The 14793-nt window shown below is 40.2% G+C and overlaps 3 protein-coding genes across 3 annotated transcripts; 1 reads left to right on the plus strand and 2 right to left on the minus strand.

The window, feature by feature from the left end:
* Window positions 1-1004: 1004 nt before the first annotated feature.
* On the minus strand, window positions 1005-2787 carry LOC120422254 (cytochrome P450 4d1-like). The gene is made up of 2 exons (XM_039585652.2): window positions 2033-2787; window positions 1005-1974 (listed from the first exon to the last, which is right to left on the minus strand). The coding sequence occupies exons 1-2, from the start codon at window positions 2665-2667 to the stop codon at window positions 1074-1076; spliced, it is 1536 nt and encodes a 511-aa protein (XP_039441586.1). The 5' UTR covers window positions 2668-2787; the 3' UTR covers window positions 1005-1073.
* A 158-nt stretch (window positions 2788-2945) lies between these two features.
* On the plus strand, window positions 2946-5625 carry LOC120422256 (cytochrome P450 4c3-like). Its single transcript, XM_039585653.2, has 2 exons — window positions 2946-3735; window positions 3788-5625. The coding sequence occupies exons 1-2, from the start codon at window positions 3101-3103 to the stop codon at window positions 4686-4688; spliced, it is 1536 nt and encodes a 511-aa protein (XP_039441587.1). The 5' UTR covers window positions 2946-3100; the 3' UTR covers window positions 4689-5625.
* Window positions 5626-7404: 1779 nt separating this feature from the next.
* On the minus strand, window positions 7405-8182 carry LOC120422241 (39S ribosomal protein L17, mitochondrial-like). Its single transcript, XM_039585631.2, has one exon. It carries the CDS (start codon window positions 8049-8051, stop codon window positions 7461-7463), a length of 591 nt encoding a protein of 196 aa, XP_039441565.1. The 5' UTR covers window positions 8052-8182; the 3' UTR covers window positions 7405-7460.
* Between the last annotated feature and the right edge of the window lie 6611 nt (window positions 8183-14793).

Genomic DNA, 14793 nt, shown 5'->3' on the forward strand with positions numbered 1-14793 from the left:
TGTTGTGCTGCAATTCGATGTACGATACACTGATTTGAAGGGCATGTCTAATTTTAGTGATGTTTCGATGAATATTGATTTTACACCAAAGCATCGAACTTGTTGTATTATCCCTTAAAATTTGTTGTAGACCGCTGCGAATATTTTTGCCTTCCTCACCTCACTGAGGCAAGGCTATAAAATCACTCGAAAAATGAACTTCTTAAATACAACTCCTAGATATACCTTCACGTATACCTATCGACTCAGAATCAAATTCTGAACAAATGTCTGTGGGGATGTGTGTAGACATGATTTTTTTCCACACGATTATCTCAGAACTGGCTGTTCCGATTTTGGCCGGATCCGCCTTATTCTGTTCGTTTTGGGGTCCCCTAAGACCCTATTAAATTTTATTCTGTTTAGTGAAGTACTTTTAAAGTTATGCCAAGAAAAAGTTTTTTTTGTAGCTACAAAAAAGGGTGATTTTTGCATAACCTCAAAGGCCGGGTCTTTTTGCTTTTTTGACTTTTTGTTCACGCGGAGGATTGGCAGCCACACCCCCTTGCATGCGTATCGCCCGGTTGCCACATCGCTTAAGCATTGTCTGCGTCTCTTCTTGAAAAAATCTGTATTAATTATGTTGCTGCATCATTTTGTCTCGACAAAGATTTACACGAACTTTTTACTGAAATATATAACTCTTGAGACTTTTCACCTTTATTTTGAAGAGTTGGTAAAAAAAGAATTGAAAATTGCTGTTCAAGTAAAATCAATAATTTAAAAAAAATTAAAAAAAAACTATTAAATTAATTTGTAAATGCCATCTAAAATACAACATGAATGCGAGGAAGGCACCAACCACGTTTTTGAAATAAGCTTTCACTCTGACCGAAAATTTGATGTTTCTAAAGCCATCGTTTTAACATTTCTACAAACAGACTAAAATAATCCAAGTCTAAAACAAAATACACATTTCCATAATTGCACTTCTATTTCTTAAAACAAGGCAAATTTCATAATAAACACCGTGAATAGTTGTACTAACGGTAGTAAAAAAATCGTATATTTCAAATCATTAGCTCAACACACCCTCATCGCTCGACAATTTTCACGAACGTCCCGTTGACCGGCCGCAGCGTCATATCGGTTTTGATGCGCACCGTGTTCTCCGGATCGCACGCCAGCAGCCGATAGTGGCCGAGCAGCTTCACCAGCGTGGCCTTAATCTCCAGCAGGGCGTACTTCTGGCCGATACAGTTCCGCGCTCCGGCACTGAACGGAATGTACGCGTACGGGTGACGCTTGGCGCTGTTCTCCTCGTTGAATCGCTCGGGGTCGAAACGGTCCGGCTCGGGGAACACTTCCGGATTGTTGTGCATCGCGTAGATCAGGACAGCTATGTCGATGCCGGGTGGAATTTTCTGTCCATCGATGACCATGTCATGGGTGGATTTGCGACCGATTACGGGGACGGAGGGGTGAATACGGAGCACCTCTTTGATTGTCATATCCAGGTATTTGAGCTCCTGCAGCATACTGTAGGTGAGTTGGGTGTTTTTGAAGTCTGACCCTAGCACTTGGGTCATTTCTTCGTGCAGTTTCTGCTGGACGGAGGGGTTCCGGGCGATGTGGTACGCTGCGAAGCTGATGCAGGACGTGGTCGTGTCGTGGCCGGCGAACATGAACGTGTCGACCTCGGCACGGATGGCGGAATTGCTCAACGGGTAACCATCGACGGACACGTTGAGCAGCAGCTCGAGCAGAGTCATTTTGCGCTTGCCGTAAATGTCCGTCTCCTCTAGCTTCTGCTGCGTTGCCTTGCGGGCCTGTTCGCTCTCGAGCTGGGTCTTTCGGGTAACGATCACGGAATCGGTAAAATCGTGCAGTACGGCCACGGCCGCCTTCTGACGCTTGGCGGCTTTTTGCATGTAGAAGAAGACTTTGTACTCGCGCATCATGCTGAACAGTCGCCGGAAGATTATGTCGGACATTCTACAAAGAAAAGTCGGTCATAACAACTGATAAAAAAGATAAGCAACGAAATACTCACTCCTTAACCGCCTTCACGTACGACGAGTCAGGGTTATCTTGCGCGTTTATCTTCACGCCCATCGCGGACTCGGAAATTATGTCCAGCGTGCACAGCGTGACGTCCTCGTAGATGTTAAAGTCCCCTTTGCCAACCCGATCGCGCAGTTTACCAACAAAGTCCTCCGACCGCTGGTTGAAAATGTCCAGAAACTCCTCCAAAATCTTAAAGTGGAACGCCGGCGTAATGACCTTCCTTCGCTGGGCCCACTTCTTCCCGAGTGCAGTCAGCAGTCCCTCGCCGAGCCACGGCTTCATGAACTCGTAGATAATCGATTTCTGGATGGTTTTCGTGTTGATGACCTGCTCAACCACCGGGCCGCTGGTCACCTGAAGGCTCGGAAAGTTGAACAAACTCTGTGTGATCACATTTTCGCCAAACCGTCGATGGAAGCCAAAGAAGGTTCTGAAGATTCCCGGCGGGGTTGGATCCTTCCGGAACTCCAGCGAATTGCCCAGCACTGGAACCGAGGGAATCGTGGCGAATTTTGGCAGTAATCGCTGCAATTTCCTAACCAGGAGCATGTTTCCAACAATTGTGGTCACGAGCCAGGTTATGGCCACAGCGAGAAGCGCCGACACAAGTAACGCCAGCATCTTTTCAACGCTACGCAGTACAAATTTAGTTTTAATTGAGGGAAGAAGATCGCGTCACCTTGTGCGACCTCGTCGTCCAGAGAACTAGCCGAAACTGACTGATGTTCGCTGTTTTAAACGAAAAGGAATTGTAAGAATTGGAGATAACGACCTGTACGCTTCATGTTGGGCCGAAAGTATTAGAGAGTGATTGCCCATGTATTTGATAAAATACGGAGCAAAACAGAATGTAGTGAGCTGAAGATTTGGAATTTGGAGTAGAAATCATGCCGATTCATTCAGCTTAGGTGACGAATGACAAATTTTATGCTGAAGTCACCTTAATTGAAAACAACTACCTTTGGCACTGCTAATCTAATCTGTTTGTCCACTTGATGCGTAAGGTGTCGTCGCCAGTGTTACTTCAAGTCTCGTGCAGTGCAGTCGCACCAAGATGTTTACGGCACTATTACTGGCGTTACTCCTGTTGGTGGTAACCTGGCTAGTAACGACCTTAGTCCGCAATTACGCAACGACACGCAATCTAAGGCGTAACCTACCCAGCTTCAACGTGCTTCCGAGCGTCCCACTGCTGGGCAGCTCCCACCTGTTCAAGGACGACACCGAACCTCCGGAGATTTTCGCGACTTCGTCCGGCTTTCACCGGCGCTTCGGCAATGACCTAATCGCGCAAAGCTTCCTAAATCAACCCTCGCTGCAGGTGACCAGTCCCGAAGTGGTCGAGCAGATCATCAACACTCGGACCATCAACAAGTCACAGATCTACGACTTTATGAAGCCATGGATCAACGAGGGACTGCTGACCGCCGTCGGGAAGAAGTGGGCCCAGCGGAGAAAGATCATTACGCCGGCGTTCCATTTCAAAATATTGGAGGAATTTCTGGGTACGTTCAACCAGCAAGCTGAAGTGCTTGTTGATAAGCTTCGCGAGCAGGTCGGACAGGGCGACTTTAACATTTATAAATACATTACGCTGTGCACGTTGGACGTAATCTCGGAGACCGCCATGGGAGTGAAGATAAACGCGCAGGACAATCCGGATTCGTCGTACGTAAAAGCCGTGAAGGAGTGAGTGTGAAGTTTTCTGGTTCTCCACAAAGACTGATGAAATTTCTTGCAGAATGGCTGATCTAATCCTGCGCCGTTTGTTCAGCGCTCTGCGCGAATTCAGATGGCTGTTCCCCTTTTTGAAAATGGCCAAACAGCAAAAAAGGCTGTTGAACGTGCTGCACAGTTTCACCGATTCGGTGATTGTCACCAGGAAGAATCAACTGGAAAACGAATCCGCCCAGCTAATAACCCAGAAGAAACTCGAAGAGTCCGACATCTATGGCAAGCGTAAGCTGACTCTCCTGGATCTGCTGCTTAACGTGTCTATCGACGGTCACCCGTTGAGCAATCCCGACATCCGCGAAGAGGTTGACACTTTCATGGCCGCCGGCCACGACACGACCACGTCCGCGCTGAGCTTCGGTGCGTACCACATCGCGCGCAACCCAGCCGTCCAGCAGAAGCTGTACGACGAAATGGTGCAGGTGCTTGGACCGGACTTCAAAAACACAATCCTGACGAACAGCATGCTGCAGGACCTCAAATACCTGGACATGACCATCAAGGAAATCCTCCGAATTCACCCCTCAGTCCCCATCATCGGCCGCATGTCCACCAGCGACATGACCATCAACGGAACCAAGCTCCCCACCGGCATCGAAGTCATCATCTTCATCTACGCGATGCACAACAATCCGGAAGTGTTCCCCGAGCCGGACCGTTTCGACCCCGACCGATTCAACGAGGAAAACAGCGCCAAGCGGCACCCGTACGCGTACATCCCATTTAGTGCCGGAGCGCGAAACTGTATCGGCCAAAAGTACGCCCTGCTGGAGGCGAAGACGATTCTGGTGAAACTGCTCGGCAGCTATCGACTGTTGCCGTGTGACCCGGGCAATACGGTGCGCATCAAGTCGGACATTACGCTGCGGCCGGTTAACGGCGCATTCGTGAAGATTGTTGAGCGTTGACTTAACAGCGCAGAACTTTGGGGTTTTTCTACTATTATACGTCCACGGATTTTCGGGATTTAAGATATTTTTTTAGATTCCAAGTGATATGGCTAAATGCTCTTCATCTTTCTTGTACTTTTTGTTTTATTATTAACTGTTCACATTCATTTATTTACTTCAAATTGTTTTAAATTTTTGCACTGAATAGAATGCATTTGGGTAAAAAAGAAAAAAAATACTTTAACAACTAATCCTAACTTTAAACTAAAAAAATAAATTAATTAAAATATTCAAAATCATTAGAACGAGTAAACTACGGACTGTATTTTTAAGATGAATCCTCCAAACGTTCTTACTTGTTCTGTACGAGTTTTGCAACCACGCAGTGTTGTTGTCATCTCGATGAAAATGTTCAGAAGTTCTTTGCACCATAGGTCACTACTGCCTTGACCCGTAGATGCTGGTAGACTGAAGCCTGGAGGTGTTTTATTCTCGGCAAATTTTTGCCGCTTATTCAATGGCAATGGCTGCATATTTGGAACCACTCGAGCAGATACCGCTCCTGGAAACGCCAAAGCAGGAAAATCCACGTCTGTGAATACTGGTGGTGTCTTGCGACGATTTGGTTGGTGCCTCGTAGAGCGTCCAATTTCCCGTTTCGGGAATTCCCGGGATATCCCGACAATATATTTCCCTTTTTCAAGCGAAAGTATACATTTTCTAAACCTTTTGGTATGTTTTTAAATTTACAAAAAAATAATGAAAGAATTAAATATTATTTCATTAAATTCGATTTGCTACTCTTATTGAACTTATTAATTATCGAGTTCGTCTGATAATTACATGTCAAGGTTTATTTCAAATGATCTTAATTTCTGAAGCAATCACAACTGGGAATAGATCTTGTTCATTTGTTGGGCAACAAAAATCACGATATTATGGAATGAAAAGAAACTATTATTACTTTAAAACTACTTCGTATTATATCAAAGGTGCCCGAAAAAGGCAAACATATTTTTAAAACTCGCTCCAAATATTTGAAAACTTTGAGTTGTAATTGCATAAAAACGGGTTTTCAAGTAAAAAGCAGCGTGTCTCGTAAATTAAATGCTATTCATGGGCTCATGGGCATTTACAAAACAACCTATCCGTCATGAATTTCCTATGCAGATAGGACCTTTTGAAAATATAATCTAGATTTGCCATGAAAAGCAGATTTCCTGCATTTTTAATCATTAAATTTTTTTGCCGTGATAAACATAATTACTGCACTATTTTTTTCATTTCAATTTAATAATGAATATTCTTTATCATATTTTCTCTAACTGATCACAGAGGCAAATTTTAATCAATTTTATGGTTTTAAAGCATTGGTTAATTTTACTCACCGATCAAACACTGTGATTAAAAAAATAATACATACTTCTTAACAAAAATACTGATCAATATTTTTAAATATTTTGAACAAACTAAAAGACAGCTTATAAATTTAGAAAATTTAAACATTTTCTTGAAGTTGTATGTTTTTTTACAAGCAGTCAAGGCACTAATTGATCCGCACACTTATTTTTACCATTTAAGTTGCTATTCTATACAATTTTGTCGTAAAATATTAATCAGAACCTGGGTGCAGAGTAGTGGTTCGCAAAACGGCCTCAATTCAGAACTGTCAAAGCAGAACCAATTTACTGTTCGCAAAATGATAGCAAGAAGTGGCAAGTATTGTGATCGAGCTATAATTTATTTTGTCAGGAATAAAGAAAAGTCGATGACGTCGAGCTTTTCAAGTATTCGAAGTCAACACATTTTAAGAAGAGGGTTGAAATTGAGATTGGCATAATTCGTCACTAACAATTCAATAAGCGCTACGTCTCAACCTATGTTAATGACGCTTTTGAAATGTAAGCGACGAGTTATCGATAACTTTGAAAGACACTTGCTAAATAATATTGATCTAATCTAACACAAACGCAGCCAGTCCGATGAAAGCATGCTGGAAAGTCGTGTGATAAGATTACGCCCCAAGCACTTTTCTTGTCATTATTAATAATTGCAGTACATCCGAGAACACCCGAAAATGTATTCCAAAAATTAAAGCGGCCAGCCCTACTACGTTGTGTTTACCGCAGAGAGGATTCTGAGAACGAATCACATTTCACAGAATCTACAGGGGAGGAAGGATGCGTGGACATACCGTACCAAACGCTCCGATAGACACCTGCTAAATAATATTGAATAATCTTACTCCGATATTATCACCACCCTTGAAAGATACATAATCTCGGAAATTCTACTCGGTTGGTCTTTTGATTCACAAGATTCCACATAATTTTCCATCACGTGCAGAACAAAAAGGCCTCTTTTGGCCGCCCATCGTTTATTCTACGAACAAAAAAAAAAAGTGTGAAGCACTAATTTTTCAGCGAAAACATCAACATTAACAGATCCAAAATGTTTCAACACAATTCACTAATATGTCACGCTTGAGCTTGAACATAGCCTTCTACTATGTTTATGTTTACAGCTGTAGTGCAGTTGTAGGCTTTTTAGAATGAGCACACGAACCAAACTGCATCAATAACTCTAAAGTGATGAAAATGCATATGGAACATTTATGCGATCATGGGCAGTATGGTCCCCTTGGAACGAGCTGTCAAGTAGGATCTTTTCTGTCAAAAAGGACCAACTCAATCAGAAAAGGCTTCTTCATGAAAAAAAAAAACTTCTTCAACCATTGTGGAATCACTTCGCTATTTTATTTACACACTATTTCCTCCCCCCAAAAGAACTTCACTTCCCCGCTTCCGCCTCACCACCACTTCCAACACTGTTACTAGCATCCTGCCCGATCTGGGCCGCAATTTCGGCGTACTTCTCCTTCCGGAAGTCCTTCCTCGCCTCGTCCAGCAGCACGTTGTGCAGCAGGCTGCGGTTCTGGGCCAAGTTCTGCACCAACGGCGGGTACGGATTCCCCCGCAGCTCCAGCACGGCCCGCTTCCTGTACCACCCGGGGTAGTCCTTCGGTGCCTTGTACATCCGCGTCGCGGACACTTTGCAGTCCTCAAAGCGTGGCGCCAGCACCTTGAACAGTTTGTGCACCAGCTGCTTCTCCACAAGCCAGTAGTCGGCCATCTCCATCGTCGGTTTGTGGCAGTCGCCGTACCGGATGGCGTCGGAAATCAGCCGTTCCGCGTACCCCCGGGCCTCGTCCGCTCGCTGGTAGTTCAGCTCGATGCGTTCATGTTTCACCAGCGCCGTCACCGTCTTGCGAAGTTTGTCCAGCCGGCCCTCGGGACCGTCCACGTTCTTTATGTTGCGATGCCGCGGGCGGATCGCGATCCTCAGCTGCGACATCAGCTTCGCCACCTCGGCTTGGTTCATCGTGGTTTATTTAATTTAACAAATTCAGCTTTAAAATTCACTAAACACTATTTCCAGCCGCTCCGGTGATTATTCAATCAAAACACATTTTCCGAACACCCGCACGAAGAACGAGCGGCGAATGAAAACAAACCAAATGTCAAACTTATCGACCGAATGTCGCGAAACGGTACAAATCAATGACTTTGCTGGGTGCGGTAGACTCACAGAGTTACTCTGTGGTAGACTGGTCAACCGGTTGAATTATAGTTTTACAAAGATTTTTTTTCCTCATGATTTTATATAAAATAATTTTGTCAAGAATCTTTTTGAAAATGTCACAAAACTTTTGTAAACAATGACTCGGATGACAGTTTGCATAAGGTGTGAGAGGGATATACTCTTGTTTACAAAAGTGTTGTGCCCTAATGAAATGGAAAGCACGATTTACTTTGAGTTTGTAAATTAAAAAAAAAAGTTTACAAAGAATAATTAATAATCAAGGGCATTTCAGTGAGCAAAACAGTTCCTCAATTTTGCCCGGAGTAACGAGAGTTTCTCAATGTTCCCACTGAGAATTTTGGCTCGAGCCTCGAGTCGATCTGGCTCGAGATCGAGCGTGAATCGAGCGGAGGCTCGAGCCAAAATTCTCAGTGGGTTCCTCCGAGTTAAGGCTAGTCTGCAGATCGGAAGGAAAGGGGTCAAGAAACAGCTTTACGAACAGCAGAATAAAGGAGAGGGAGCGATTTCTTGGGGCTTTTCTTCACCCTCTCTGACTTGCTTGCGCTGCCGCTTCTTCCCATTTGAAATTTTTCTTGACCGGTTTCTTCCGAAGTGCATACCTTACATTACTCCGGTTGCTTTTCACCAATCCCACCTATATAGATCAACCTTGAGTTTGAAAAGTGGGTGTGTCGTTGATAGGGGTTTGTTTATTTTGAAAATAAAATATGTAAATCTGGAAGCTGAAGTGCAAAAAGAAATGATAAGGTAAGCTTCCGTTTCGTTCCGTTGCATCTGGAAGGACTTCCTAATCTCGTTGTACCTTTTTCCCTACAGTTCGTCCAAAAATAATGAAAAAACGTTACTTAATCCAAGGTTGGTGCCTTCCTCACATTCATGTTGTATGTTAGATTGTATTTTCAAATTAATTTAAAAGTGTTGTTTTTATTTTTTTATAATTTTTTTTATTTATTTATTTGTTTTGTTTTCATTTATTTATTTTTTCTAAAAAAGCTCTTCCCGGCAAACTTCGTCCTGCCCGCCTGCCCGTTTTTGGTTTCCTGACGTTTCTTGCAAAAAAAAAAAAAAAAAAAAAAAAGACCCGGCCTTTCAGGTTAGACAAAAATCACCCTTTTTAAAAGCTACAAAAAAACTTTTTCATGGCATAACTTTAAAACTACTTCACTAAACAGAATAAAATTTAATAGGGTCTTAGGGGACCCCAAAAGGAACAGAATAAGGCGGATCCGGCCAAAATCGGTTCAACCCGTGGTTCAACCAGTTCAGAGATAATCGTGTGGAAAAAAATCATGTCTACACACACCCCCACAGACATTTGTTCAGAATTTGATTCTGAGTCGATAGGTATACGTGAAGGTATATCTGAGAGTTGTAATTAAGAAGTTCATTTTTCGAGTGATTGTATAGCCTTGAGGTGAGGAAGGCAAAAAACGGAGTTCACCAGCGTCGCAATTGCAGCGGTCATATCCGGTTGCGGTAAATGTCCTGGAACCGATGCCGGAATAGGACTTTCCAATCCAAAATGGTTTCGTTTGGCCGAATTCGCCGTCGGCAACTACATCTGACACCTTGGTGCAATGGTCCGCTGTGAGGTATGCCCCGTCAGCAGTAACCAGTGTACCACTTCAAACTGGCCAAGTTCCGCGTCAAGTGTTCGTTCTCTGCTAAGATCAAGGGTCTGCAGCCGTTAAACGTGAAGGAAAAACTCTCCGAGATTAGATTTCAAGTGCGTGTCAAGGCCAAGTTCTTTGACCAGTTTAAAATGCGCCTGGCGGGTGAAACAACTACATACAGCACCCACCGCCCTGGACAGTTGGTAAAAAGTGATCCCTTTCCTTGAAACCATCTACCAAAGGAGCCACACTGAGTGCAAACTGTACAATTTTGCAATTGCAAAATAAATTTAAAAAAATCTTAAGTAGTGTGTTTCAATTTGCCATATTCAGAGGATTTCGAAATCAAACGGTGCATAATAAGTACAAATTTCAGTTTCTTATTTTTATGAGCCAACTGTGCATCTTGAGGCAGTTGGGGCCACATTGGTTGATGATCCAGCTAAACTAGTCCCCTTCGGAGAAAATTCGGGAGTGTAGGACTAGGCGAAAGATTACATCCTTCCTCAGGTTGACTTGCTTTGGACTCCCTGCGCGGCAGGAGTCTCCCGTTTTTCGGGAAAGATGAAACCACGTCCAAAACTTGCAGGTCCACTGTGGGAGATTAGTATAATTATGAAAAAAATGTGATGTTTACTTTTTTTTGTTGACATTTGCCTGACATTGACATTTCGTTTAACCAACGTTATCAACCTATGGGTGGGAATTGTATTTTCTCTGGAGTAAGCTGAGAAACGCATAGTACGTTCGTTTGATGGCTAGTTCCACACTGAGTGCCGCACTAAGAACTGTCAAAGTTCAAAGCACCGTCTTTTCAAATGAACGTACCATCAGAGTTACTCCCAGAGTTCCTCACTGAATAGAGGAGAAAAGCAACTCGCGACAAAATTATGAGGCTAGGAATTTTGACAGGTATGATTTTCATAAAGTATTCGCCTCCTTTTCTCTCCCACAGAAAACTGGGGACAATGTAGCTGTCAAACTAGACCAAAATGTTAAAGTCACTCACAAAATGAACACTGAGTGATTTGAGTTCATTTCTGACGTCACGATTTTCTCCTCTATTGCCCTTGGCATCTATCATGATATGTATTTCAGTGTATGCTAACTAGATAGGAAAACTCGCCATCTTAGTACAAGAGAGCACAGAGGCTTCGAAATTAATGGATAATACAGTTTCTCAACGCTAGTTCTGCAGGATAAATCATTAAATAAATTAAATAAATTTTGGTGAACACATCTTCAAGCGTCAAAACGAAAACAAAATTCAAAGCAAAAATACCAAAGCGAAAATTTTTGTGAACCGCGGTTAGTTTTCGATATTTTCTCCCAAATCCGGCCCACACAAAAAAGACATCAAACCAAAACGCGCATCAAGTTTGAATATTTTTCTCTCATTTGCTTTTGTTCCTGTCTTTCTTCTGCAAAACTCCACGCAAGGCGTCATGCCCAAACTACGTTGATTGTTGTTTAGAAAAAACATGATCGATCCTTTTTCATCAGAACCTTAACTGGAACTGTTTCATGCAAAAAGTTTAAACATTTTAAAAAACTCGGAAAACAAATCGTTAAAATAAAATTATGTATGGTAGAGTTTGTAGGCAGACAACCGCTAAACACGTAGAATGTCTACGTGGTTTGGGAACGCCTCTCAAGTAAACTCTCTCTCCAGATTTAATGCTCTCTCTCTCATTTTATGCTTCTCTCCCGCTGGAGCAGCGAAGTGTCATTCGCCTCTTGTTTTTCCTCTGACGGCTCGCGTTTTTAATTCGCGCAATCAGTTTTGTGCGTTTCCGACGGCATCAAACAAAACCGACGGCGTTTTTCTTGTGTGAAAAGTGACGCGATTCGCGAGTGCGTGCTTCCGGGAAAATCGAGTTGAGTCCCGTAAGTCAAAATCCGAGAAGACCGGTTCCAAATCCGGATTATGAGGACCGTGGTCCGTCTGTCCGTGGTGCAACGTATTTGTGTGTGTGTTTGTGCAAAATTTATGTGTGATAACCAGCAGCTCCCAGTTAATAATCGCATGCATGGATTGTTTTTTGCAATGTTTTTTAACACGCAATCAAAAGTTCCTTCCCCTTCCGCGCGATTCCCCTAGGCGTTCCAGGCCAGAGGCGTACCAGACCAGACGGGCCAAAGTAGCCCGTTTTCCGGAGTGTGCGTGTGGCCAGTGCAAAGTTCTTGTTTTCTGCTGACCAAGCCAAAGCTACACCAACAAAACATACACTTGTCGTGGTCACCGTCGTCGTCGTCATCATCTCTAGTTGCCCTCCCCCCACGGGGTCTGGCCTAGAAGGCAGAGCCCCCCCATCAGTCTGGATAGATGGCTGGCTGGCTGGCTGGCCGTTTGCGTTTGTATTTGTGCAACCCGACACTGAGGAGGAAGGGAAGTTTTTTGAAAAATAAAGGGGAGCAATGCAGAGCCCAACAAGAATGAAATCGATTTCCACAATGGTCTCGTTCCCGTCCCGGCCGCGCGCGCAGGTCTCACTCTCTCTCAGCCCTAAAGCACTCGCCCCAAACCGTGGTTGTCGGTCTACGCCGCGGTGGACCGCTGCTGGCAAACATGCACCCACCAACCCGTCCGCCCCACTTCAACTATGTTGCCAGTTATAATCCTCAAACCATGGTGACGACTTTTCTTCTCTCTTTTAAATATATCAGTCTACTGTTTCTGTTGGTTTTGTTCACGTTCATTAAATTTTAATGTTTAATTTTCTGTTCGAAATTCTTAATTCTTCAAATTGTTGGCTTCTTAATTTTTGAAATTCTTAAATTTCGAAATTCAAAACTTCTAAAATTTTTAAATTCTAGAATTCTTAAGTTCTTAAATTTTCAAATTCTTCAATTCAGAATTTCTTAAATTCTTCAACTCCTAAATTCTAAAACTCTTTAATTCTTAAATTTTTAAATTCTGTAATTCTTAAATTCTTAAATTCTTAAATTCTTAAATTCTTAAATTCTTAAATTCTTATATTCTTAAATTCTTAAATTCTTAAATTCTTAAATTCTTAAATTCCTAAATTCCTAAATTCTAATATTCTAAAATTCTTAAATTTTTAAATTATTAAATTCTTAAATTCTTAAATTCTTAAATTCTTAAATTCTTAAATTCTTAAATTCTTAAATTCTTAAATTCTTAAATTCTTAAATTCTTAAATTCTTAAATTCTTAAATTCTTAAATTCTTAAATTCTTAAATTCTTAAATTCTTAAATTCTTAAATTCTTAAATTCTTAAATTCTTAAATTCTTAAATTCTTAAATTCTTAAATTCTTAAATTCTTAAATTCTTAAATTCTTAAATTCTTAAATTCTTAAATTCTTAAATTCTTAAATTCTTAAATTCTTAAATTCTTAAATTCTTAAATTCTTAAATTCTTAAATTCTTAGATTCTTAAATTCTTAAGTTCTTAAATTCTTAAATTCTTCGATTCTTTACTTCTTTAATTCTTTAATTCTTTAATTCTTTAATTCTTTAATTCTTTAATTCTTTAATTCTTTAATTCTTTAATTCTTTAATTCTTTAATTCTTTAATTCTTTAATTCTTTAATTCTTTAATTCTTTAATTCTTTAATTCTTTAATTCTTTAATTCTTTAATTCTTTAATTCTTTAATTCTTTAATTCTTTAATTCTTTAATTCTTTAATTTTTAATTCTTTAATTCTTTAATTCTTTAATTCTTTAATTCTTTAATTCTTTAATTCTTTAATTCTTTAATTCTTTAATTCTTTAATTCTTTAATTTTTAATTCTTAAATTCTTAAATTCTTTAATTCTTTAATTCTTTAATTCTTTAATTCTTTAATTCTTTAATTCTTTAATTCTTTAATTCTTTAATTCTTTAATTCTTTAATTCTTTAATTCTTTAATTCTTTAATTCTTTAATTCTTTAATTCTTCAATTCTTTAATTCTTTAATTCTTTAATTCTTTAATTCTTTAATTCTTTAATTCTTTAATTCGGTAATTCGGTAATTCTTTAATTCTTTAATTCTTTAATTCTTCAATTCTTTAATTCTTAAATTCTTAAGTTCCTAAGTTCTTAAATTCTTGAATTCTTAAATTGCGTTTTTTTAAATGTCGTTAGAAAATCAGACATTTTTGGAATCATAGTTTAGGTTAGTAACAAATTTGAAATTTTTGGAATGTTTTAATTTTAAAACGTTATAGTTTTTAATTTTTAATTTTTAGAATTTTTTAAATTCTCAAATTTTGTGTTTTAGTTATGTTTAGTTTTCTCATTTTGGAATTTTGATGATATTTTTTTATTTTTGTATATTTTTATTTCTGAATTGCTGATTGATCTTTTTTAAATTTCTCTATTTTGAAATTAAAACTTGAAAATGTCTAAATTTCTGTTTTTTTATTCAGACAATTTAATAACAATTGCTAGGCTTTTCCCTCTGGTTCAAAATCCGTCCTTTTAGATATTAAGGCAAACGCCATTCTCCGTTTCTATTCTTTTTCAGCTGCGTACCGCTTGCGAAAAACGTCACTTCGATCAAAATCGGAAGTAGCAATTTAGAAGGAGTAAACTTTACGCTGCCAGAGAAAATATACAAACAAACTAAAATCTTTTCGCGACCTATTCCTTGACCGTTTCTTATGCGTTTTTTACATGGAATTTTGCGTTCTTACCGAGCTCCGTATCAACCTTATAAATAAAACCATGAAAAATAATAAATCCGAATCTGTTTTCGACAGCAGGATCAGATGCTTACCCTGACAATAATATTTCTCTCCTTAAATATAATTAACTTCACAATACTAAAACGGGAGTTGTCTCGACAGCAGCATCCGATTGCTTGCCTTGAAAATTAAAGTATAACCAAAACGCTTGTTTAGAGCGTATCCTAGCGAAACTTATTCGGGGATACCGTGGAGATTTTCCCTTATCCTCTTAAA

This window comes from Culex pipiens, chromosome 3, assembly GCF_016801865.2.
Source record: "Culex pipiens pallens isolate TS chromosome 3, TS_CPP_V2, whole genome shotgun sequence".
Lineage (NCBI taxonomy): Eukaryota > Metazoa > Arthropoda > Insecta > Diptera > Culicidae > Culex > Culex pipiens.